Source organism: Rhineura floridana, chromosome 15 (genome assembly GCF_030035675.1).
Source record: "Rhineura floridana isolate rRhiFlo1 chromosome 15, rRhiFlo1.hap2, whole genome shotgun sequence".
Classification (NCBI taxonomy): domain Eukaryota; kingdom Metazoa; phylum Chordata; class Lepidosauria; order Squamata; family Rhineuridae; genus Rhineura; species Rhineura floridana.
The window spans coordinates 16517688-16544561 of NC_084494.1; the positions used below are offsets into that span (position 1 = coordinate 16517688).

The 26874-nt window shown below is 42.9% G+C and overlaps 2 protein-coding genes and 1 long non-coding RNA gene across 3 annotated transcripts; 1 reads left to right on the plus strand and 2 right to left on the minus strand.

The window, feature by feature from the left end:
- NR0B2 (nuclear receptor subfamily 0 group B member 2) lies at positions 1-5297 on the minus strand. The gene is made up of 2 exons (XM_061596357.1): positions 4174-5297; positions 1-1910 (listed from the first exon to the last, which is right to left on the minus strand). Exons 1-2 carry the CDS (start codon positions 4682-4684, stop codon positions 1651-1653), a joined length of 771 nt encoding a protein of 256 aa, XP_061452341.1. The 5' UTR covers positions 4685-5297; the 3' UTR covers positions 1-1650.
- A 1618-nt stretch (positions 5298-6915) lies between these two features.
- On the minus strand, positions 6916-22835 carry NUDC (nuclear distribution C, dynein complex regulator). The gene is made up of 9 exons (XM_061596356.1): positions 22625-22835; positions 18803-18880; positions 16231-16434; positions 15714-15800; positions 15257-15370; positions 14790-14984; positions 14364-14447; positions 12761-12879; positions 6916-8158 (listed from the first exon to the last, which is right to left on the minus strand). The coding sequence occupies exons 1-9, from the start codon at positions 22718-22720 to the stop codon at positions 8107-8109; spliced, it is 1029 nt and encodes a 342-aa protein (XP_061452340.1). The 5' UTR covers positions 22721-22835; the 3' UTR covers positions 6916-8106.
- Positions 12757-19053, plus strand: LOC133370272 (uncharacterized). The gene is made up of 3 exons (XR_009759111.1): positions 12757-12909; positions 17814-17846; positions 18704-19053. It is a non-coding gene; the product is annotated as an uncharacterized LOC133370272 (long non-coding RNA).
- Positions 22836-26874: the final 4039 nt, after the last annotated feature.

A 26874-nucleotide genomic window follows, 5' to 3' on the forward strand; every position in this document is an offset into this window, starting at 1 on the left:
TGAAATAGTAAAAAAATATGTTTATTTAACAGCGGAAGCTTATGTACATATCTACTTAGAAACAAGGCTTCCTGTGGGCAGTGTGGCTTATTCCTTAGTAAGTGTGCTTAGGATTGCTGCTTAAACTATGCATGTAGACCATTGCAGAGAAACTAGACAAAATCATCTTGATTCTCTCTTCTGCACATGTAAGGGCACAATCCAACTGCTATTTACACCAGGCTGAGGGGAATTGGATGTAGCGGACCCGCAGCTTAGCCAGCAGGGGCCAAGCACTTCTGTAGGTCCTGATCCAGGCCAAAGTTACACCAGGAAAAAGGTCTAATAATAATTACAATGGAAGTCTATGCAGAGTGCTTATGCGCCGGTAGGGGTATTCATGAGAGCTGGCTTTTACTTTCCAGTCTCTGTGTGTAGCTCCCAGCTGAACTGGCATTCAGCCAGCCCTGAGGCTCCCAAATAGTGATTGCATACCAAGGACCTTCCTGCTGGCTTCGCCTAAATTGGATTGCTCTGCCTGTGGACAAACAACTCATGTGTTAAAATACTGATCACCCCACAACACTTCAGAATGACAGCAGCCATTATCCAAACTGCAAAAAAAAATGTGTTTGTCGTTTTTTTTAAAAAATAACAACTTAGCACATCTTATTTTTACACACAAATTACCAGAAAGCATCCATTTGCAAAATACTGATATGTGAAGTCTAGGCAAAGATGAGATCATCCTGTGTACTATGATTTGGAGTCAGGGGCACCACACATAAATGTAGGCTGGAGTCTAGGGAAATCAGAGGACCTGCTATGAAACAGATTGTGTGATGAATAGCAAATAAGAAGAATTAAGGATTCTGGCAGTAACTGTTCTGAATTCTGCAACAAACAAAGGGTGAACGGAGACAAACAGAGCCCTCAGTCATAAAATCTGTGCTCCAGCACAACAGGTGTTACCTGTCCTAAAGACTTGATTACAGGGGCAGCAGCTCACAAGGCTGGGAGTATGCAGCGATTCGATCAGGAGAAGCCTTTGGGGGCAGAGGGCTAGGGCTCCCCTCAGCAAGAGGGCCCCCCAGCACAGCAGGGCTGGCTCACCACATTTTGAAGTAACTGATGACATACTTTATATCTATGGAGGTGTGGAGAATCCACTGTAAAACAGTGGTCCGGGCCAGAGTCTAAAATTTCTGAGCTGCATCACTTTAGGGTCACGCCCAAGACATTTTGCTGCTTAAGGCAAAGGACAAGGTGTCTCCCTGCTTCCTCATACAGAAGCTCACTGAAGTGGCAATTGAATCTTATTTCCACACTGATGATGGGATGGCATTCTCCGGAGGGCAGCAGGATAGCTTAAGGGGCACAGGGCAGGTGACAAAGCACACACAAAGCCTTCTAGCATCTCACTGCATGAGACACCTGCTTCACTCTGCCTAATGTGAGGGCCGGCCCTGGGCCTAAGTCACTTGAGGTCCATGAAAAATATGCCTGTCAGTCAGCAGCCCCTTTGTTTGTAAAGTCATAATTAGGACATCTCTCTCTCTCTCTCTCTCTCTTTTCCACTGCATGATCCAGATTAGCTGCACCCTGCCACTTGGAATTTGGTACAAAGCCAAGCGTGGTGGCGGGTGACCCAGGAGATGACCCCACTCAAAGTCACTGTGGCCAAGGAAGCTCTCTTGCCAGCATCATTTCTGTCAACAGCTCCAGAATGTCTGCATTACCAATGACTGGTTGGAAGAAAAGGTCAGTAATGAGGCCAGGAGGGATGGATTTCAGAGAGGAGGAGATCAGCAGCACATGGGCGAAACGGCCTTGGTCCTCCGGGTGGAGAAAGGTCATGACTTCTTGGAGTGCTTGCTGAGCTTCTTGCTGGAGGCTCTCAATATACGAGGAAGCCTTAAGACCAGGCACATCTGGGAACCGAGAGAGAGAAAAGGAAATTCAAATTTAACGACAGACACAGTGAACACACTAAATGATTTGAATACGTTAATTGTGAAAGCAGAGAAAAAGAATGCAACAAGGAACAAAGGGCATGCAAGTGGACACACATGAGTGATTTCATCAGAACCAAGGAAGGAGGATCCAATATGATTCAGAGGAGGGGGTGGGTGCAGGGTAGGCACCCTTTAAATCCATGCTGAAGCTGCCCTCACCATCTATGAGTAGGTATAGGAACCTACCCCTATTCTTTCCAAGGTTTTCTTACCTCTGGTACCAAAGTTTCTGTTAAAGAAGCAATGTCCAGGAACTCATCTGCTTTGTTAACTGAGGTATTACTGTACATACACTTTTTTGTGAATGTGCCAAAGTTGTACCTACTGATGGAGCTTATTTGCAAAATTATGTTATCAGAAAATAAATATAATATGCTAGCCAAAGCTTCCAGTTGGTGTTACTTAGCTAGTAGTGATTCCCAGGTAGGTAGCTGTGTTAATCTGCTGCAGCAAAAAGTGTGTCTGGTGGCACATTAAATTTAAGATGCTATAAGCGTAAGCTGGAGCCCACACACACTCATGCCATAATACATTTGTTAGTCTTTAAGTGCTCCAAGACACTATGTTGTTTTAGCCAGCAGTGGTTAAAATGTCAGGATAGGACCTGGTAGTCCAGGGTTCAAAACCCAGCTCATCCATAAAGTTCACTGGGTGACCTTAGGGTCGTCAGCTACTATTGAACCTACCTTAAAGGACTGATGTGAGAATAAAGTAGGGAAGAACCATATATACCACCCTAATCTTTCTAAACGAAGGGCAGGATATCATTGCAATTAAAAATAAATAAATAAATAGAACAGTTGCAGATTGATGGACAGTTTAAAGCAGAAGATCACTGGTCAGCACACACACACTTGCAAGGTGGAAAGGGACTATGAAAGTTGTTTGCCTAGTTTGAATGTGGGCTAAAAGGCCTGAAAAGGAGTGGGTTTGCATTTGGCTAGAGGGAAAAACAGCTTCAAGTTCTTGGACCAGATAACCTGAAACTGTAGGCTGCATCTAAATAAGTTATGCTAAGAGCAGGCCCACTGAAGTAAGTAACTCTAAGTCCACTGATTGCAATGGGTCTACTCTGAGTATGACTAAGTTGGAGGCAACTCTGTAGGGCTTCTGTGACATGCTGCCTGATGGCTGCTTTCTTCTGCTCCCCCCCTCCCGTGACTGCTCAATCATACATTGGTAAACAAATAAGATTTTACAAGAATACCTCCTATGTATCTGCTACTCTCTACTCCTAAGGAAATCAGCTCTATTAAGCTGCTCCAGAACTCTCTATCATTGTTCAGCAAAAAGGGGAGTGTGAAATTCTGAAATTCTTTTGCCAGAGACGATTCATCCACAGCCTAGGGAAATTACTCACTCATTTGGAGTGCTCACTAGAGGGACCACAAACCATTTATAGCATGAAAACCTAAGGCTGCAGTGGCTCACAGATCAAAAAGAAAGTTTGGATCCACTAAAATGGTGTGTCCATTTAGTTAAGCAGAAGATTGTTTTTAAAAAGCTTATTTTGAAAAAATACAAGTGTGTATGAAAACTGAAGCTGGCAAGTGCTTTCTTAAAAGAGGCAGTCTCCTAGAACTGTGCCTTTTCCTAAGATGATGCTTCTTGCATGCATCACTCAAAATCAAAGAAAGCACAAGTTGGACCTGCAGCAAAATGTTACAATGTGGGGCACTCCTTTTCAGGGTTCTAGCCAGCCATGCCCTCTTCCAAGGTACTCCATTTCATTCTTCCCTCTCCCCCATCAGTAATCTGCATTAACTGAGCATAGTCACTCATCACTCAAATGTTTTTTTTGGGGGGGGCTCACTTGAGAGTTTCCCCCCCTAACGATTTTTGTATTTCTGTAAACCTTGGGCCCAAGCCTGCTAAGACCTTCCTCTGGTGAGTAGGCAGTGCCACTTTGACTACATAAGGACTCACACTTGGAGAACGGAACTTGCTATTAGTATATTGGCTGTTTTTTTCTTTTAAAAAACCCATATCAGATAATGGGCTAAAACGCTTTTGATAATTGATTAAAACTTCTTCATTCAAACTGCAGCTTATGAAAAACATGTCCCTGTTATTCTCTGTTGCGCATGGGAGGGTACAATTGTGGCTCTTCTATTGTCTATGAGAAGGGCTGTTCTTTATGAAGGGCTTCCTCATTAGGCAAGAGTCCAGCAGCACTTACCAGGGTTGAAAAGAATTGCACCCTTCAGATAGGCGTGCTCTTTAGGGCTCAGGTCCAGGCTCCAGAAAGAGTTCAAGCAGCACTGGAGGCGTTGTACGCTGGCCAGGGTGGGCTGTGTCCTCTGCAGCTCCTGCCTTTTGCTCCGTCCGTCAAGAAGGATCCTCTCCAGCATGCTAGGGGCTGGGGTTTCCATCACCTCAAAGGTCACCATCTCCTGGACCAGGCCCAGAAGGAAGAGGGGAGTCCAGCAACTGTCCAGCAGCAAGAGCTGGTCTACCCAAGGCAGGAGCTGGAAGGAAGGCAGGTTCTTCATGAAGCTGATGGTCTTCACCAAGACATCAGAAGCAGCTTGGCAGGTGATGTGGGGGGTCTGAAGGCAGACGGTGCGACGCTTCTGGCACAAGCAGCGTTGTTGGGAAGGGCTGCGGCTGCTCCTGGGGTGGCTCAGGAGAGTGTAGAGGATGGCATTCTGGTTCTCTTCATGGTGGCAGGCACACTTCTCATACTCCATGCCCACGCTGGAGAGGGGTAAGGTCAGGACTTGGGGGAGCAAGCTCTTTGCCCAGCCCTGTTGAGTGCACCTGGTCTTTCCACTGGCTTCCAACACTTTCTATGCTGCAGGCGCCTGCCTGTTTTTGTCCTCCCCGCAGTGGCTGCTACTGTTGCTTCTCAGGCTCTGCTTATAAGGCACCTGGCGGGGTGAACGAAACCACCCCGTTCAGCAGCCTTGACCTTCCTTTGACAAGCGGCAGCGGTTCATTAAAAACAAAGCCTGTCCAAAAGCAGCGTCCCACGTGGCACAGAGAAAAGGTTTTCTCAATGAAGGTGCCAGCCAGGGCCAGGAGACTCAAGGCCCAGAGGGCTGGCTTTATCTAGATTGCCCTTATCAGTATAAACAAAGTCATTAACCCAGCCTGTACCAAGGCACCAAGGCTCCAGGTGTGTAATCAGGTTTCAGGATATGGCAGGGGGCACTGCCAAGGAGTTCACACACATATCCCAATTACAGGCCAGCAAAGACAGTCCAGTGGCAGAAACAGCTCATAAAGTCCTAGCCTTGGAATGAGCAACCTGGAAGTCAAGTTATCTGCAGATTGTTTGTCTAACTCAGACAGTTGCTCTTTGCTGATAAGAAAAAGGGCAGGGAGTGGGGTAGCCAATGTTACTATTTAAAAAAAAAAAGAGGCAATTGACAGGCCAAGTCTGGGTTCCACAGGAGGCTGGTTTCGCTGCTACAGGCTGAAAATTAATGCATCTTATTGCACGTACAGGGATTGGGAGAAATGTGTGACTGCAGCCCCTGCCCCTCTCTTGCTCCATACAAGCAAAAGCCACACAGAATTAGCAGCCGTGCTGAAGCGTGGCTAAATTTAAACAATTCCGACACAAAATGGTTGCCATTAACAAAACCTTACACGGTCAGTTTCTTTTGTAGGAGAAAGCCTTGCAGACTTGAAACACTATAGTAATCAATTTAAGACAGCGTTTCCCAAACCATGGTCCGTGGCCCACCAGCTTCGTTCAGGTGATCCACGGCGTGTCTGTGGATTTGTAATTGAAGACAGGAGATGGCACACATCTATTGCATTAGATATTCATATTGATTTTTAATTGCATTTTTATCTTTTTTGTATTGTATTACAATTTCAGTTCAATGGAATTCAAATTGTAATACAATATATAAAAAAATAAAAGCAGCAATAAAAATATAATTTAAAAATCCTACAGTGCAATACAATTGCTACAAGCAGAAAAAAGTGGCCGCTGAGACCTTTAGCAATTTTTAAGTGGTCTGTGGGGGGAAAGGTTTGGGAACCACTGGTTTAAGAAATATACAGGTTGAGCAAAAGAGGTAAGTAAAGCACAAAGGCAGTACTGCCTCTACATGATTAGAAGAGGCAACTTTTGAACTGCTTGATCACCTTTACTCAATCGTTTTAATTTTAAATGCACTCTTAGCTTTTGGAAGGAAGGGGGATGGCCTACAATTACTATTATATATTGCAAAACTGCAGGTACCTGTGCTGCTTCTCCCCCTTCCAATCCACTTCAAAATTTTCAGTCCCTTGTGAGGCCTCACCACACCCTAAGTCCATGGAAGGAAGATAGGGTAATCAGACATGCAAGGATCTGTGTGTATATGTAGTGGCATAAAAGCAACAGGAGAACACTTTCTTGGGTGCAAGCCAGCAAGGGTCTGTGGACATCCAAGGCCATTACAAGGTTCAGAAGATGGCAAAAGAGCATAATTGCGCAGAAACAGGTTCTACTGTTGTCTCATGGTTGAAAGTCGAATTGTCAAGGGATGGCCATGAATGGGTGTCAATGACCTGTAGTCAGCTCAGGAAAAAGGGGAAAGGTAGCAGCTTGCACCATGGTTAAAAAAAAAAAAATCCCTCAAAGCATGTGAGAAGTCTGGCAGCCTGGAGCTTATTGAAAATGACCAGCTACAATGGTCGTTATCAGCTTTTGCCAACCTGGTGCCCTAGAAATGTTCTGGACTGCAACTCCCATGAACCCTAGTTAACATTGTCTTGAATGCAGCATAATCAATGCCCTAGCCTATATTTTATTTTTTGTCACTACTCTTCCTTCACTGGAATAAAAGGGGTTCAACAAAACTCTAATTATAGAAATTAGGAAGGTACAGAACAGTTCTTTTTAAAAGAGCCGATAGTTACCTTGTAGCGGCTCCTAAGTTACTTTTAAGTAACCAGAACACAGACAGGCAATGACACCAGATGAAAACATCACCTTTTTAATTATCCATGCAGAATACAAGCTGTTTTTAAAGCAACAACAACAAAAAAGGAGAACATGCAGAAGGCTCTTGCTTGCCATGTCCAATGCTGAAAGGGGAATGTATTTGGAACAGCTCTAGTGAGGTGGGCAGCTGGTCTCTAGCAAGTCAGAGATCTGTCTGCCATCCGAAAGATCTGACAGCAGAAAAATCTTGGCTTCTGTTAACGTAATGCACCTGCACGGTTCATATGGATCATTGTATCTTAGATGCTGTTTCTAAGCAAATCAAACTTTTTGATGTAATCGGCCATTTAACAGTCCCTACATATTCCTAAATACTGGTTTTGTAAGGCCAAATCACCAGCAGTATCACATCAGAAAATAATTTTGAAGAATAAAAACATCTACCTAGAGCGAATAAGTACCACTGAAGCTCTGAAATGGGACAGATCCACGTGGGATAATGAGAAGTAGGGCCAATACAGCAAATTCTTATGTGGCCTAAACAGTTTAATATCCCTTCATCCAAAAAACTAAACACAGATTCAAGGCAATCTATCCCCTTTTGTGCCTCCAAGCTTCTGAACTTACACTTCCAATGCTGGAGTAACATTAGAGGTTATAGAAAGTTTGACAAAAGCAGATACATGGATGCTTCATGAAGCATGTCGGGAACCGCTCTCAGTATTGCTGCACTGATTAGTGTCCTGCAGGAGTTGCTTGGTTTGGAGAAGGAGCGTTAGAGGGAGTGAGATGAGGACTTCCAGCTCTCGTTTCAAGAGAAGGAGCTGGGAGAGTAGAGGATGATCAAGGCCGTGTGTCTCTCCTGCTCCTTAAATGAGTATATTTAAAATGATAGTTCCTAGACACTAAGCAACAGCCAAGGGACAATCTACGATTCCATTATGAAACCCCCTTTTCCTGTGTCCCTGAAATATTCTTCCCTATGCAGAGGTAAAACAGGCTTCAGGTGATTGATACTGCTGCTGAAAATCTGCAAGACTAAGCAGTGCACTACATGGATTAACTAAGAGTTCTTCTTACGCAGAGAGCTCACTCTGATGTGATATGAGCAGTCACAGCACCCCAAGGCTTTGGAGGGGAAGGGACTGAATATCCACACTGTCCTGCTTGGCTTTTTCGTTTTTATGTTATCTTAATAAGTTTGGGGGAGGGGAGAAAGAGGCCATTTCAGTTGAATTTTGCTTTTGAGAAATCCATTTCTGGATGCTGTTCCATGAACCTGTAAGAGTAAGAGAATCACACATGAGTTGAGAGACCAAGGAAAGAAAGGCTGGCAAGGCAATATCATGAATACTTAGAAGAAAAGAATGCCCTCTCTAGGACCGTGTCCCTAATCTGAGCTGCGGCGGACAGATAAAAATGGATTTTAATTTAACCAACTGAATCCAGATTGGGTTGCTGTTCTCAGTATCTATTTATTGCTCTTATATGCCACTGTACACCCTGGAATTTCAAGGCAGTTTATAAGAGTTATAATTTTGATGAATTGCTGTTTATTTTTAAATTTTCTTTTGATTGTAGAGTGGTCTCCCCATGTTTAACTTGATGTTTTATGATTGGGAGTTTTGTGAGCCACTGTGGAATTTTTTATTATTATTTATTTAGTAGATTTCTATCCTGCTTTTTGACTCAAGCCCTCAAAGTGGTGAACAACACTGATAAAACACAAAAGGGAGAGGCCCAGAGGCAGCCCAGACAGGCTGCATCAACCAACAGACCCAGAAAGCCCTTGAACAACTAATAAAGGCAAAGTAGAAATATCTTAAATAAGATACATATATCCCAAGAGACAAAATTACGAACGTGGAGGCTCTTTCTATAGGAGAAATATGGTCACCTAATAGGCTTACAGGCAAGATGTGGCTCTTGGAACAATCTTATCTGCCCCTTTAGTGGCCCTACCAAGAGCACTTCAAACTGAAAGCAGATTCCACATTTTAACAATACTCATTTTGGTTCTTACAGTGTTAGGTAAGATGCCCTTACTGCTACACAATGCCAATTTTATTATGCAAAGGCCTTCCTAGTCTGGCATCCCATTCTCACAGTGGCCACCCAATGCTTCCAAGAAGTCCATAAGTGAGACCTGAGCGCAGCAGCACTTTTCCTACTTGCGATTCTCGGCAATCAGTACATACTTGTGAGGGAGCCTTTTCTGTGAGGCAAAACACACTACTGGCCCCTGGGCTTCTGCCTGGACTCAGCCTGTTAAATGCAGGTGGCAGTCACCCTTGTTACAATACAACTAAACTACCGCCTGGAAGATCACAGGCCTTCCTGGTATCATTTTAGGCTCTGTACAGATTGAAGCCGATGATGCCACATCAACTATTCCATTAGTAATATCAGCTAAATCATTACGACGCACCACAGTTGTAAATGAGCAACAACAAATTAATCAAAGGTGCCCTTGGGAATGATTACCTTCAGGTCAGACACGTAGCACCTGGCTTAGAAAAAGGTGATTTTCAAGTCTATGCAAACACCATTTCTCTTTGGGCAGTAAGAACCCCAGGGACGCAAGGAGGGCTTCAAAAATGTTCTGCTAAAAAGTCAGGCTTGAGATACTTTTGGTAGATTTGCCCTGATTTGGGTGTCCTTGCCACCAAAATCATACCAGGAGTACCATGTAGCATCATGAAATCGTTTACGCAGCAATGACTGAATGCCTCACCTCACTTACTGTTGTTGACAATTCTATTTTTTTCATATTACATTTTTCCAGTTCAGATACATTAACATTCTGACACAGGGGGGTGGGGAGAAGAGAAACAATCTAGGGAAGGGGAGTGAAGGGAAAGGCAGGTTGAGATGTTTCAGGCACACAGAACAGAAAAATAATGTATACTCAGACAATGAGTGCAGCAAATAAACCACAATTCTGCAAATGAGATCTTTGGAAGCTTCCCATTTTATGGAATGAAGTGGAAAGCTTTGCCTCAAAGCCACTCCACTAGGGAATTTACCACTATGGGAAGGCAACTGAGCTGTCTGAATTGGTGAGCCACAGCACAGAGATGGTATGCCTCTTAATTACTAGGCTCTAAATGGACTTCACTGGTCCCTTGGAAAATCACTTTGGGTTGGCAATCTTAAAACATATCTATTAGCCTGCATTCAAACACTCGTCCAGTAGCCACAAGATTACGGACCCAGGAAAGAAACCAAGCAGGCTGCCAGAGGATAGATATCACCCAGCATAGAAAGGTAGCAGGCTGCTCTCCTTTGCCAGTCACTAGCGGCTTAGGCACTTTTGTAGGCTTCTTGACAAGGCTGCTATAAACGCATTCTCTCCCAAGCTATTTGTTTATTGTTTTTAGCATACTGAATCTACATTTAATATCTTGGGAAAGAGAGAGGACACCCTAAGTAAATAGGTAACTGCACATGGGCTAGCAATGTTTTTCAGGTCTTTCAGCAGTGTCAGATGAACAACTGTGTCAAATCAAAGGTGCAAAAGGAAGTTTTAGAGCTAACTGACAAACTAAAAATATCACTGGGGATGGATGGCATTTACTTGAAAGTTCTTGTATTTATTGCATTTATATACTGCCTTTCTGCCAAGATTTATGAGCTCAGATGTGAAATAACTGAATTATGAATTAAATCAACGTCCTTACCATTACAGGTAGTAGCAGCAGTGAAGGAAAAATAAGGATTCGTGGTGGAAATCTTGAAAGAGACACTGCTTATGAGTTGGGGGTATATCTGAAGACAGTACTCAGCTCATCAACAACACACTGAAGACTTCTGAGTGTCACTGGTTTGAATTAGGCTCTACAGATGACAGAAGTGGGCACTGCTGCATGTGATGCTTGCCAATATTAGGACAGTGGATTGTATTCCACTAAATTCTACTTAAGAGTAGATGCACTGAAATTAATGGACTTAAGTTTGACATGCCCATTAGTTTCAATGCATATGACTAGTGTTAGATACAACCCCTTCTTTGGAGATTAGGAATAAAAGGGAAGATGGTCAGTCTGACATAAATCCCTGGGAAAATCCTGGAGCAGATTATAAAGCTGTCAGTCTGTAAGCACCTCGAAAACAAGGTAGCTAGAAGCCAACATGGATTTATCAAGAACAAATCGTGCTAGACTAAACTTATCTCATTTTGTCATTGGGTAACCTCCCTGGTAGACTATATGAAAGCTGTGGACATAATATATCTTAGCTTAGGCAAAGCTTTTAACAAAGTGCTCATGATATTCTGATTAGCAAGGTAGCTAAATCTGGGCTGGGTGGAACAACTACCAGGTGGATCTACAGTTAACTGCAGAATCATACTCAAAAAGTGCTTATCAATGGTTCTTTCTCAAATGGGGGTGGGTAACGAGCAGGGAACCACAGGCTCAGTCCTGGGCCCAGTGCTCTTCGACATTTTTATTAATGACTTGGATGAGGAGGTGCAAGAAATGCTTATTACATCTGGAGATGATACAAAATTGGGAGGGATAGCTAATACCCTGGAAGACAGAAACAAAATTCAAAGTGATCTTGATAGGCTGGAGCACTGGGCTGAAAACAACACAATGAAATTTAACATGGAAAACTGCAAAGTTCTGGGGGGGGAAAACAAATTCATAATTATAACATGGGGGATACTTGGCTCAGCAACACAACATGTGAGAATGATCTTGAAACTGTTGTTGATCACAAGCTGAATATGAGCCAACAGTGCAATATGGTTGCAAAAAACGCAAATGCTATTTTAGGTTGCATTAACAGAAGTACAGTTTCCAAATAGTGTGAAATACTAGTTTCCCTCTATTCGGCACTGGTTAGGCATCATCTTGAGCACTCTGTCCAGTTCTGGACACTGCACTTTAAGAAGGATGCAGACAAACTGGAACAGGTTCAGAGGAGGGCAACAAGGATGATCAGGGGACTGGAAACAAAGCCCTATGGTTAGACTGAAAGAACTGAGCATGTTTAGCCTTGAAGAGAAGACTGAGGGGACATATTGTAGCACTCTTCAAGTCCTTGAAAGGTTGTCACACAGAGGAATGCCAGGATCTCTTTTCAATCATCCCAGAGTGCAGACATGGAATAATGGGCTCAAGTTACAGGAAGCCAGATTTCGGCTGAACACCACGAAAAACTTCTTGTTAGGGTTGTACGACTATGGAACCAATGGCCTAGGGAGGTGTGGGCTCTTGCAACACTGGATCCATGCACTGAGCAGAGGGCTGGACTAGATGGCCTTACAGACCCTTTCCAATTCTACTATTCTATGATTCTATGGCTACAGATGCTGCTCCTGTTACCAGCCCCTAGCCTTACACACCAATCCTCCCCCCACCCACACTGAAGACGCTCAGGATGGCTGACAGGTAGGCACCTGTGTGTCCTGTAGTTACCTTCTTTCCAGCCCAGAGAGCAGGGAGCATGACCCTGTGTGGCCTTTACAGGTGAATTACTCACAGAAGCTTATAGACAACCTCTGCCAAACAGGGCAATAAAGCGATAAAAAGTACGTCTAGTGATCTCTGTATTGCTGGGAGGTGGGGGGGAACAGTGGAGTGAAAGAGGTTATCTGGCATTGAGGCACAGGGAGATTACAGTTACACACCACGTAATCGTTCAAAGCAGAGATGGTACTGCCAGGCTGCGAGTCCCTACAGTGCCCTACTTCCTGGACCTACAGCTGGGCTGGACTTACAGATGAGCCATTTCTCACCTTTGTAATGTTGCTGCCTGAGGACAAAGTTGATGAGGCGGCATAGGAATGCCTAGATATCCATGCTCACTTGAAGAGCGACCCATTGTTCTTTCCCCTCACAGTCCCCCAAGAGGCTGACAAACTAGCCCTGCTCACTTTTTCAGAATGTCCTGCTTCTTCTGCTCATCAGATGTGGGAAGCCCCATTGATTTCTGCCGTTGGTCATACATCATTTTCTCCACCATGCTCCGTGTTTCACTGTCCAGGTCTGATAACTTGGAAATTGAGGGAGAGTGTTAGAAAAGGTGCGTATTTTATATAACAAGTTTATATTCCTCTTTGTAGCCCCCAAGATGTTCTCAAATGGCTTACAACAGCCTCACGATAAAGTCGCGTTTTAAAAAATTGCACTGGAACAAAACAAGAGGTTGCACCCAACTTTAGTCATACTCCGAGCAGGCCCACTGAAATTAATGGCCATGCCCAACTTAGGTCCGTTAATTTTAATAGGTGGTATCCAACTAAGTTGTTCTATTAGCACAAGGACTTTTGGCTGTGCAGCAGAACTTCCCCTTCCTCTCCTCTCCCCACGCATCCCCTAAATCTGCTCTGGGAGTCCTCCCAAACCTCCAGAACAGATATGGAGAGGGCGCAGGGAGAGGAAGATCCACTGCACAGTCAGAAGTCCTTGCGCTAATGGAACTACTTCACTTTAATACTGCCCAATGGATTTACTCTTGAGTAGAAGTCAGCTGGATGCAACCCAATGTGATTTCACCATGACGCCGGGATCATTCAGACTGTTTCATGCCCCTAACCTTTCACTATCAACGCATTTATTGCTTAGTCCAAAGACCATTACAGAATAGCACTGTATACAATAATTTAAGACATTAAAAGACTTTCACACAATTTAAAAAATTTCCTAACCTTCCCTGCTCATCAAGCAGGACATGCTCAGATTGGACAGAAGCAGCACTCGAGTTGTCTAGGTCAATTTTCTTGGTGTTAATTTCTAGGTCTCTCTGAACTAACTTGTTCCACCATTCTATCAAAGCTCACTTGCTTTGTATCCATTGCCTACCTAACAGCAGCACTAAGGATCTCTGAGGCAAGGATTTGAGGCAAAGCAGCTGGCACTCAATTCTTGATGGAGGGAAGCTTTCCTTTACTGGCCGCAGCATATGAAAAGGAAAAACCGATGCTTCTTCAGGGACGCACACCTTAAAACTTTGAGAGCCGCAGGATTATAGTAATGACCTTTGTGCTTTCTGAATTTCCCCAATGAATATGTCACAAACGCCTCTGCACCTTTTGAACGGAGGCAGTGCATTTTCTCTGGGGAAATAAATTGGGGATGGGCCACAGCTCACTGGCAGAACATCTGCTTTGCATACAGAAGGTCTCAGGTTCAATCTGAGACATCTCCAGGTAGGGCTGGGAATGTCCCGTCTGAAACATTAGAGAGCCATTGCTGCCAGTCAGAGCAGACAATAGATGGGTGAGTGCTCTGATTCAGTATAACGAGGCTCCCTATTTTCCTGACTCGACCGAGTGCTACCAAACGATTAACTCTCTAGATGAACTGAAGCAACAAGCTGTCACTAATCCTTTTAAATTAAAATTTAAGAAAAGCCCTGTTTGGATCAGGCCAAAGGCTTATCTAGGTCAGCATCCTTTGTCTTACAGTAGCCAACTAGATGCCTGTGGGGAGTCCACAAGCAGAACATGCCCACAACTGGACAGGAGCAGCACTCACTTTTGAGTTCTCTGGGTTAATTTTCTTGGTGTTAATCTCTGGGTCTGTTTGGACTAACTTGTTCCACCATTCCATCTTGTTGATCTAAAGGAAAAGAGACAGTAGAGTTAAACATTTTCACAACTAGAGTACCTTCTCTGAATGGAAGTGAGCGTGTGCACATGCTTGTGAAAAAGGTAGCACCTTATCTTTATTAGTGACCAAAGACTGTCAGATAGCATACTAATATTGTGGCTCACTTTAGCACGGTAGCCCATTTGCCTTGGTGGCGCAGACAAAACTATACTAATATTCAGACTGTCAGCTCAGTTTCTGAAGCTCCTCTCCAAGCAGTACCACTGCTAGATGAGAAAAAAGCAGCACATTCAGGAATTCACAACTCTATCAGAGCTAGGCATAAACAGGTTCTGAATCTTCTGTTCTTACCTTCTCCAAGTGCACAGTGACTATTTTTCCATCCTCAATCAGCCATGAACTCTCCTCCACCTTCACCTCGTTGTATAAATCTCCATCAATCACAGGAGGATGGCCCTTCAGTCCCACCTTCAGGTGACGTCTCTGTATGTCGACCAACATATCCTTCCCCTTCAGTCTGAAGCTGACTTTAAATGGGATGGCAAGCTAGACAGGAGAGGGAGCATGGAATTCTCAGATAAACTTCATGTATGAACCATTTTGCAGACCACCACTCTTGAGAATCTATTCCACCACAGGAAGACCAACTCCCAGTGTCATTCACTTCCCTTCTATCTTTTTTTCTCCTTAACAATAAATAAGAGACGAGCTTTCCTTCTCGTGACTCATCATTAAATTTATCACTGATTCAACTTCAGTCATACACTCCTCAGTTCTGGGGAAAACCTCTCATGTTTTTCTAAAAATATTGTACTTACATCCAGTTCAGAGAGAGTCTGCGTCCACCTGTAATTTGGAAGGTCCGCCCCATTCCCAGAGTTTGGTTTAAGCTTGCCTTTGTCCTTCTCATCTTCTTCCTCCTCATCTGTATCCTAGTCAGCCACAGCAAAAAGTTTTTAAAAAAGTTCTAGGTACATTCAACTACATTCATGTGGTATTTTTCCTGCCTGCTGTATCATCTATACAACTGCTGGTTCAGATGTTCTGTATGTACACAGCTCAACCTTCTTGAAAGAGCAGCCTGCATGAGAATCCAGATTTTCTCAAGCCTCAAAGACTATGCTACCCGGGCCCTTTGGAACAAAGCAATCTAGAGGTCCCCCCATACCCACCTGTATAAGCCCTAGAATTCCACATGTTCTGGTAAGCATGCTGTGCGGACACCCATCGATAGCAGCCATCTTAAGTCAATACCTGTTAACAACTGCACATTACCTGCTTGCTGGAGTCTGGAGCTTCCACTGGATTCTCAGCAGATTTGGCGGGGACATCCGGGGCTTCATTTTCTTTCTTCTCTTTTTTCTGTTTCAGAAGGTTAGTAGTTTTAGCTGAGATCTACACATTTCTTTTAAGTGTTATTGACTATTAACAGCAATACCCCTTGCTCTTTTCGTTACTTTAAAGTGGGGGAGGGATTTGTTATTTCAAAGTAATACAAGTAGTAGTGATAAATCAGCCATGTGGAACATCGAAGTAGGGAATTTCCAGATACAGAATGCATAAAGGTCTGGAAAGTTCCACTACCCAGAATGCAGTAAAAGCTATGTGTGCTAAGTGAAGCAAGATAACAGATTAGAGATATTTTAAGACAGTCTCAGAATAATTGTTTGGGGATTGAAGCTTTCATGGCTCTTGAAATGCAGCCATCAATCAAGCCACCTATAACCAACCAAGCCATATACCGATTCTTCCACTACAATGAAAATCCAGACAGAACAGATGGCATTCACACCTGGTCAATTTCCAGTTGCAACCTTTCTGCCTCTTCATCAGTTAGCTCCTTTATCCTGGGCTCACTGTCTTCCTGTTTCACTTCTTTAGCAAGCTTAGCAGCACGCTCTGCTTTTTCCTGCTGTTCTACCTCTTGACGGGCCTTCTTCTCTTTTTGTGCCTTCTGTGCCAGTTTGTTGTGGTGGCTGAATGTCTCTGTGATTAACTGGGGAAAAAATTAACCCTGTGAGAGATTTAAGAAGCAGCATTCTGTAGTAGCTACAGGCTTTATCTTTCTTGGTGGCCTAAGAAGCAGCAGACTGAAGGCTGACTCTTCTTCCAAAAGGAAGGTACTGTTCAGCATCAATCTTCTGAGCCCCCTCTTGAAAACTTGATATAATTGATGATAAGGGGGTCAGGATGAATACTTGGACAATTTGTATCACTTCCAAGTTCTACCTTCTGCCAAGATATTATTCACATGGGGCCAAGTGCATTAAGTGTTTCTTCGGAAAGGCAGATTCCCACCAACTAGGGGGCTTTTCTTCAATCAGGATTCAAACAAGTGCAGGAGGCTAAATATATATATATATTTGGAGCAACTTATCTGGCCTTTTTCCAAGAGTCCAGAGTGGAAATGAACAAGACTACCTTTGTCCACATTTCAGGGAAAAAAAGCAACTACGGGTCAGGGCTGTCATACAGTATGTTTGCTGCAACAGGTAACGCAGTCACTTGAGATCCAGTCAGTTATGGAGTCAAGGGTTCCCACTGCTAAGGGACCTTCCCAGCTAGTGCAACAAACAAGGGCCATGAACAGAAGCACTGAAATTGGAACATGTGATCTAGCATGCCCTTTGGACAGTGACATGTTGGAGACTTGTACCTACTGATAAAAAAACTTAAAATCTTCCCTCTCAGGTTTTTAAAAACAGAAATCTTTAAACAGTGCACTACCTAAATGTTTTTTGATGTTCTAAATTTTGTTTAATGTTCTTAATATTTTAATTTGATTTTAAATTTTACTCTCAACATTTTGCTTGCCATCCTGGGCTCCCTTGGGAGGAAGGATGGGACATAAATTTAATAATATAAATAAATAAATGCATATTGGTCTAGAAATCTCCAGCTATGCAGTGCTCTATATTCCTGTGGAGCATGAATTCCTGCTTCCATGTCCCTAACACCTGCTGTGAAAAAATGCCTACTGGCTTCCTGGATTCCTCAGGATTCTGTCAGGTAAAGGAAAATCTGAACTCTGAAACCCCTCAATTTGTTAAAATATAAATATTTTATTCCCTGCCTTATTCCATAGGCTCAGGGGACCCTACTAAATACAACACAAAAGAAAACCTTGCTGTAGTAATCCCTCTCCCTCTTCTCGACAGGGAAAAATGGCGACCAGCAGGCAGCCAGCATGTTGATAGTTCTGCAGTGTATTTTTCTAAACTGTAGCCCAAACTGTTGATGCAACATCCAACACTCATCATTTCGCCGCTTCTTATCATCCTCTGCTCTATTATTTTTGAATAGTGTCTACTGTTTTCTGGCTGACTGGGAGCTAGCTCCATTTTAAACAGCGTCTTATCTCCTTTCCTCCCCCAGACCTGGCCTGACTCTGATGAGGAACACCAGCAAGTAAGCAAAGAATGCAAGCTTCTTTATGGTTGAACTAACTCCCATTTACCTTCAGCAGCACTGGGGAACTGTTTGTTTATATAGCTGAGAAAGTTAAAGAAACTTCTCTTTAATCTTAGCTGCTCCATATCTCTCTTCTCATATTGACTTGAGAAACAGAATTTGATCCACCTTTCAGGGATGAAAGGAACGGGCGGACACTGAAAATGTCTCAGGGAATGCAAGAAACCACCTTTGGCAGGCTGTAGCATTAACAATGGTATATGGAAGGATGCGATATCTAATTTGTACAGGACCCATTTCAGACTCCTGTGTTTTGCAGGGTTTTTTTAAAACTCCACAGCACAATGCAAATTAATTTTTTAAATCCAATTCCTAACGATTTTCAGAAAATACGGATTTCTCAGAAGCTCTCACGTGCACTGTAGGAATAAATAAGAGTTGACAAATTCTAAAGATGGGATATGCCCAATGTTCCCCCTCCACCCCAAAATTAGCTAAGGAACCAAATCATCACACAGTATCTAAGCGCACCAGCAGCACTCCTCACACTGTTAAGTAAACTCTACTACTGTGGGGCAAAGCCACCGCTGCAGAAGTGGACTTTAGTGCTTTTCTAGGAGTGAATAAACAAGGCAAGCTGGAAATATTGATCCCCTGGTATCTTTCGGAGTAAAATCAGCACATCTTTGCTTTTCAAATTAGCCTTTGTTCAAAGAATAGCCAAAAGAATCACAACCAAACAATTTTCCCACTCTCACTCCCCAAAAAGACTACTAGTGGTGTTATCTGCAGAAGTATATCTGCTGAAGTGAGGCCACACGCTTCTTTACATGGCCTCCTCTGATGCTTTTCAGATTTAGCAACTGAATGCAGTATCACTACAGCAGAGCGATGCCAGGGGAAATCAGCATGCAGAGGTAGCATCTCTCCAAAGGACAAGTGACGTCAGATACCTTCTCAGCGGCACCCTCTTCTCCTCCTACAAAGAAATCAGTTTTGCGCCTCAAGAAGCTGAAGAAGGTGTCCACAAGCTGTAAGGAAAGTAGACAAAATGTTTAGAACAAGCACTTATTCCAAATTATACAATGAGGAATGCATTCTAAAAATGCAATATCACTTAGAAATGACTTGTTTTGTACCAGAGCCCCTGGGGTGGCTTCTCTTTATAGCAGATCTTGCCCTCCACAAAGAGGGTCAGAGGTAGATAGGATCTCAACAACAAAGCTGCCACACTGGTCAGACCAACAATCCTTCCACCTCAGAATTCAGATTGCAGTCAAATGCTCCACAAGAAACTGTACCAGGACAAAGTTGTTGATCCATTTGTGGTTACTTACAGCACTAAGCAACTAAATTCATACTACCTCCATTGCTGGAGGCAGCAAGCTTCTGAATGCCAGTTGCTGGAAACTGCAGGAGGGGACAGTGCTGTTGCACTCAAGTCCTGCTTGCAAGCTTCTCACAGGCATCTGGTTGGGCACTGTGAGAACAGGATGCTGGACTAAGTAGGTTCTTCTTATGTTCTTAGGTTTAAGGAGAACTTTAAGTAGAGAACTAATCCCCCACATTGGCTATCTCAAATAATGATGAACGTATCATTTATTTATTTAATGAAAGTTATATACCTCTTGATTATAAGAAAGCCTCTAAGTGGTTAACAATAAACATTAACATTATCAATAAAAGTTAAAAACAATTAATGAGAAACATTTAAAAACAGCAGTAAACTAAAAAGAGATTAAAATACATTAATATCTATGTTGAATAATAATTTTAAACTCAGGTACAGTATGTAAAGTATGTCGATATGAGTCACTACTTCCAATGCCATTTCAATTAACTTAATAAGACACCTGTTTAAGTGAGCACCAAACTAGGATCAGGGATTTGGTCTAGGTGACTGAGAAATAGTGGTAAGAAAGAACTGCAGTAATAAATGTGTGGAGAATATACAGAGGAAAATGTTGCCTATTCATGCTCATAAAAATAAGAATAGCATGAATAAGAAATCCCTAACTGTTGTGGTCCCCAGAGACAATGTTTTGTTTTTCAAGTTTCAATCAGGCAACACTAGTTGCATCACATTAACCGATGGACAGCTGCCTTACCAAGAATGAAGCCAGTGACTCATCGAGCCAAATAATGTTCACTATACTGGCTGCTGGTCTCCAAGACCTGAGGCAGAGACCTTTCCAAGTCCTGGTACCTGAGGTGCTTTTATGTTGAGATGCCAGACATTACAGAAAGCAAATATTCTATTACTAAGCTAATCCTATTCTTACTAAGATCTTTCTAATCTTCTCTAATAAAAACATGTTGCTGGGTTAGTTCTGATACAGTTTATGTATATGACATTTAAACTCAACTGCTGCTAAGAGAGCATTTCACTATTAAACTTTTATTTCACAATGCTGAAGTGCAGGGAAAAGATTTCTAAAGTTACTCTTCTGCCTTCCCGCTACCAATAGATTTCATGATGTGGAAATTAAAGCTCTCAAAGAGAACAACTAAGCAACTGAAAGGGTAAAGAGGATGTGCAAGAAGAAAACAGAGAGATGTAGGCTACTTGGACAAAAAGATAACTGAAGCAAAGCACATTATCTGACTGCCGTGTGTTTTGCTCTCCTATTAACAACAACCAGAGAACAACAGGTTAGCCCCAAATAAATAATCACTTAAGAGACTACTAAGTTTAATTTTTTTTAGATAAACCCATGGCCTCTATAAGGCCAAGGTCCATGTAATCTAGGAACCAGATGCCTCTTAGCCACTGGCCAGGGTGTTTGAGGTTGATAGGAGTTAGTGTCCAAAAACATTTGGAGGACCACAGGTCCCCTACCCCTATGAAATATGGAGCTTCCATTTAGCTATAATGGCTAATAGCAACAGGCCTTTGCTCCATGAATCTGCCTAATCTCTTTTAAGCTATCTTGTGGCTTGTGGCCATCCCATCACCTTGCAGTGGTGCTAAATGCCATACAGTAAATTTATTGTGGAATAGTTATTTTTGTCAGCCTAGCATCTACAATTAGGCTGCAATCCAATACACACTTACCTGGGAGTAAGTCCCATTGAACCCAATGGAGCTTACTTCTGAATAGACATGCACTGGATTGCAGCCTAGGTCAGGTTTGTTAGGTGACCATGAGCTCTACTATTACAAGGGGAAATTTTTCTTTATTATAGATTAACCTTGGTGAAACTGGAAACTTTTACTTTATGAAGCTTATTTTATTTTTAATGAAGTCTGGATGTGTAATCCTAACACGTTTTGCTCTCTGTTTGTGACACACTTAGATCAACAGAGTTTGTATTCATGTATTTGGTAAACTGAAAGCAATATTTCGTTTAACTGGATTCTTGCCAATAAAAGGATCTTTAGGCCCTATGCTTTTATCTTTCAGGAAAAAAACCACAAGAACTTCCCTCTATATCACAAATCAGCACCACAGAATACCTAAGGGTGGTCCTATGCCAAAGACCCAAGATGCGATTGAAGCATCTACATTGCAAAAAACTGCATATTTCAAAAGCACTATTTCAAACTTCTGGATCTCTACATTCACACATTTCTATACGTCAAGCAATACAATATGTACTACTCTGGTTGTGAATGCATTCCCTAGAGACAGGATACTGGATTAGATGAACCATGAATCTCACCTCAAGGAAAAATATAAATATCAGAACAGGAGACTATAGTACAGTAGAGAGCTTCGCTTTACAGCGATCCGCTAATACAGCGGTTGCAATTAGACGCAATTAGACTAAAGCCCCACTCATACGGTGCTTGTTCCGCTTTTACGGCAGTTTTTGGGCATCGTGGGCTATTCTATTCAATGGGTTCTGCTTTACAGTGGTATTCACTTTACAGCGGGGGTCCAGAACATAACCCACCATGTGAGTGGGGCCCTACTGTAACCGGGCAAAATCCAATGAGATTTCACCTTCCTTTTGTCTGCCCTGCAGGCCCCCCCCCCAGTTGTCCACAAAATGTGCCCTGGGTGTGTGTGTCCCCCAATCCTCTGGAGCAGATTTTGAGGGTGTGGGGCGGTTGCAGGAGGAGGAGATTGAACACAAGATCCAATCAGCACTATGAACTCAATTTACTGGATATGCTTCAAGCTCACCACTCTTTTTCTCAAGGCTATTTTCCTTTGGTAACTCCTTTAATACTAATGCATCCATTTATCTTAAGGAGTTCAATTCCATCCTTTCAATATAAATATTCTCAGGTATGATCACCACCATCAACTTTTATTGCTTGATTTCAAGAAGCTGCCAAACAAAAATACAATTGAAAAAGAACTTCAAGCTCAACATTTCTAAATTCAAAAACCTGCACAGCCCCTTTGGTCATTTTTCTCCTCTTTCTCCAACAAATTGGTGGATCTTTCTTCATTCTGGAGTGTCAATTCCTCTAATCCTGCTAGCCCATCTCAACAGAAGATCCCAGCATCTATAGTTCGGCACCCGGTTTCCCACATAACAGCAACGGTACCTTCTCATTAAGTGTTGCCCAGCAACTGATATTCAGCAACACGTTACTTCTGGATCCTTGAGACAGCGTACAGCCATCATAACTACTAACTACTGATAGTATTATCCTCCTCCGCGAATGTCTCATATTCTCTCTAGCTCTCTCCCACTGTCGTTCCCCAGCAAACGATATTCAGAGGGAAGGAAAATTATCGGGGGGGGGGGTACAGAGAGACAGAATCCAGGAAGGGAGATCGTTAAGGGAGGAAGCTCGGATGAACCGCCTTCCATTTTACCTCCCGCACGCCGCCCTGGTGTTGCTGGGCCATAGCTAGCAACATGCCATCGAAGCGCTCCTCGCTATCGGTCCCATCTTCTCCGCTGGCCCCCATCGCTCGCTGGTCGGTTCGTTCCTTTTCAGCCTCAACGACCGCCGCTCCCGCCTCACTCGGCCGTTGCTAACACGCACAGTCAGCGGCGCGCCCGGAAGCGGAAACAGAGGTTAGTCGCCAAACCCGTTCCGGGAGGTTTCTGACCAATCGCCGACTTCTCTACCTTAACGGACAGTCGACTTTTCCAATCGGGGTTGACGTGGAGGTCAGGGACGACCCCTGGGGCTCTCGTTTGGCGTCGGTTACCGTGGTTACTTGCTTCCTACATGCCCGACGGCCGGGAAGTTCCAGAAAACTCGTTCAAGCGCGCGTGGAGTAAAAAATTTCACACTGGTTGTACTGTGGCGTGGTGTTATTTATGGCTTGAAATCATAATTAAAGTTGAAATCCTACACTCAGTTACTTGGGAGCAGACGCCATTGAACTCAGTAGGACTTATTTTTGAATACACGGGTAGGATTGCGTTGTGAAAAAGAAAAAAAAAGCCTGAAACTCTCTTGCGGCTTCGTATTTCTTTTCGTAACCCGTCTTTTTTTTTTAAGTTCACCCCTTTAAAATGTGTTTGAATATTACTTTTTCAAAATAAATACAACTAAAAAAGTCAGGTTAAAGGGTGATCCCAAAAGATAAGGCATGCAAAATTCTAGTTTTTGTCCTGAAAAAACAAAACACAGTTTTTAAATTCTGAGATTTCATCTCAAAGGGCCCCCAATGCAGCATACACTAAAATAAAACACACATGTAAGAGCAACATTAAGGTCGTGTTTGCTGATAACAATAAGCCATGAATCTTGGTTTAATAAACCATGCTGTGCATAAATTGTGAGCTGGTGCACACAGTCTAATAATCCCTCTACCGTTCAAGCAAGTGGATAAATGAACCAGTAAGGAGATAGCTTGGTATTACTTCCAAATCTGGGATTGTTGTTTGTTTCTAACTCAGAATTGCTAGCCAGCCTAAAGCCACATTTTCTTGTTGGCTTACAAATGCTGGCGTGTTAGGAAAATGATCCATGATACCTGGTTGCCTTGATGGACGACCTGTACTTGAAGGACAGGGCAGAGTGTAAATCCCCCTGGGACCTCTGAGTAGCTCTGTACCAGGGATGGGGAACCTATGGCCCTCCAGAGGTTGTTGGGAGGCAATTCTCATCGGCCCCAACAAATATGTCAATAGTCAGGGATGACGGGAGTTGTAGTCCAACAATATCTTGAGGTCCACAGGTTCCCCAGCTCTGCTTTATTCCACCAACCTTGGTATTCTGGACTGGAAATTAGCTGCATGATGTTTCATTGGTTCTGCTATCTGGATGGCCAGTTCCAGATGGTGATGTTGGGGGACTTCTGTTTGACTCCCATGCATTTAAAGGGTGTCATAGGGTTTCATCTTCCTATGCTGGATGTTTGCACTGTATCCTGTAACTGAACAAGCAGCAGGAAATTAACTAGGCCTGTTTTATACTTCGTACAAGATCATAGGGAAACCCCTTACCTATGCATGCTTTCAGTGTTGAAATGCATTGGCCATAGGTGAACTGGGGGTTCAGTCTGAGGATCAAACTTGGATGCAAATTTGGTCCCAGCCAGACAATTTCTGCTAAAATACAAAACACCTGAATTATTTTAACTGTATGTATGAATGGTTTTAATACTGTAAATAGCTTAATTCTATTTTAATCTAGACTTTTGTATGTTTTTAATTATATGTGTTCTTTTATCTGGAAGCCGCCGTGAGTTCCAGTTTTGGAAAAAGGTCGGGGTAAAACTAATGATAATAAATAAATAAATAAATACCTCCCTAAAAGTTCTACATTGGCATTAGATCCCATTGAAGCTATATCATATAAACAATCTAATTTCGCTGCTGTGCTGGATGGGGTACAGATTGGTAGGGTCTTTTCTACACATGTGGCGGGAATGCCCATTAGTTCAGGTATTTTGGTTAAATATCTTTGAGAAAATATCAGACATTAACGGACAATTCCTATTCCCTAAAGCAGCTCTACCTTTATTATCTACCACACAGCATTCAGAGATTACAATTGCTCACAAGGATTTAGTGTTTATGTTATTGGCAGCTGCTAGATTAGAAATAGCAGCTCAATGGAAAACAGCGGAGGATCTCACAATCAAACGGTGGCAGGACAGAGTATGGGAGATCACCCTGTCTGAAAGGCTAATGTAGCGCAGCAGGGTGAATCACAGTTTGTCTCGAAAGGACAAATTTGACCATGTTTAGTCCCCATTTTTGTCTTATGTCAATAGATCTGTTTCAGTGAGGTCCCCACCAGTTTCCTAAAGTTTGCTTTGGAGGGGCTATTTATTCCAGTCTTCTGAAATGGGTTAATCTGTTTCTTAGCTATTGTCATCCAAATAAGGGTATACAGATTTTTTTTTAATATACATCGTAATATATCTTGGGGGGGTTTCTGTACACATTACTGGATGTATTCCAAGTTAGTTTTGTTTAATGTTTATATATTTTATTAGAAATTAAATAAATCTAAAACAAATGCACTGACCTTGTGTGCTGGCACATTCCTGGCTTTTCTGAGCACATCAGTAACTAATAGCTCTTGGCTATACTGCTGGTGTGCTAGCAGCATTACACACATATGGGTCAGTCGCAGACGTTGAGTGCAATTAAACATTACCAGGACACATGGAAAGCTTATATACATAAGTAAGAACTTTCTGGCCAGTATCCTAAAGTCAGTATGATTTTTCTCCATATTGTGGATGTGGGGGGTGGGACTGAGGCTGAGAGAGATGGCTTGCCTAAGGCCACCTAGTAAGTTAATGGCAGATGTGACATTCAGACTGGGAACTTAGTTCACTCTCTTAGGTGCCACTCTAGACCATAAAGAATAAGTACAAGCCTATGCATGCCTACTCAGAAGGCAGCCCCACTGAGTTCAACAAGACTTATTCCTAGTCAAGGCTTTTTTTAGTAAAAAAGGAGGTGCTGGTACTCATACCTTGATAAAAGCGCCATGGGTGCCAGCACAAATGGTTGCTGAGGGCAGCAAGAAAAGAGGTGACAGTACTCCATACTGGTAAGTACTGTTACCAAAAAAAGCCCTGCTCCTAGCCTAGGTAAGTGTGTATAGGACTGCAGCCTCTGGCTTCTAGATGGAAAGCTATGGAATTTTAGGAATCCATCCACACCCTTTCCAGTTTCCCCCAGTCTTGTGATTTTGCTCTATAGCAGCATTAGCATTTGGGGGCTCCTTTGACCCTCAAAGCAGAATAAAAACAAAAATGAATACATCTGGGGAAGTTCACCTGAACTTCTATGGAGCAATCAACAATACAGGGAATTGCACAAGGCAAGGTAATCAGGGAGAAACACCTTCTGTTCCGCTGGCTTCGAGGTTTGAAGTCCACAGCTTTAGGCCTAAAGCCAACTTTGGTTCACAAGCGGTCATTCCCCTTTGTAAAAGTGAGAAAAGATGTGCAAAGAAATTAAAGTTGCTAAGAAATATACAGCCTGATTCTAACATGTTTATTTCTAGTACATGCACCCAACTGTTTTTACGAGGGACATTCCCTAATTTCTGGTACCCGTCCCCAGTAGACAGTACTTCTTAACACAGCACATAGTTAAACCTTGGAATTTGCTTCTGCAAGAGGCAGTGAAGGCCACCAGCTGGATGGCTTTAAAAGACGTTTAGATGAATTCATGGAGGGTAAAGCTATTATCAATGGCTGGCTCCTAACCATGATGGCTGTGTTCTACCTCTGCTGTTGGCAGGAAGGGAAAATACTATTGCACTCAGGTTCTCCTTGCAGGCTTCCCCTGGACACCTGGTTGGCCACTGTGAAAACAGGATGCTGGTCTAGATGGGCCATTGGCCTGATCCTTTCCGGGGTCTCCTTATGTTCTCATGTAAATTATTCTCTCTCTATTGTTTCCTATTTTTGCCTTTTGGATGGTGTGAGTTACTAGAGCTGTCATTGTTTGGAGCTCAGCATCTAGTTTCTCTCTCTCTCTCTTTCTGTCTCCCCCCCACCTCTCTCTGTCACACACATGCAGCCCATGCCCTTTCCGTTAATAATCCTAATACTTTAATTTGAATTAACAAAATGGTCACAAAATAGTGAGCAAGCTTCCAAGTACTCCAGAATTCTTCTCCAGGACTGAATGCTGCACA

What these genes read in the sequence shown, in the direction of transcription:
- NUDC (XM_061596356.1), bottom strand. Translation starts at nt 22,720, where the DNA reads ATGGGGGCCAGCGGAGAAGATGGGACCGATAGCGAGGAGCGCTTCGAT. An exon ending in TGCAACTGGAAATTGACCAG is followed by an intron (nt 15,801 to 16,230) that starts GTGTGAATGCCA and finishes CTTCTGAAACAG; the next exon opens with AAAAAAGAGAAGAAAGAAAA. An exon ending in AAGCAGGACATTCTGAAAAA is followed by an intron (nt 8,159 to 12,760) that starts GTGAGCAGGGCT and finishes TTACTCTTACAG; the next exon opens with GTTCATGGAACAGCATCCAG.
- NR0B2 (XM_061596357.1), bottom strand. Translation starts at nt 4,684, where the DNA reads ATGGAGTATGAGAAGTGTGCCTGCCACCATGAAGAGAACCAGAATGCC. An exon ending in TGCAATTCTTTTCAACCCTG is followed by an intron (nt 1,911 to 4,173) that starts GTAAGTGCTGCT and finishes CTCGGTTCCCAG; the next exon opens with ATGTGCCTGGTCTTAAGGCT.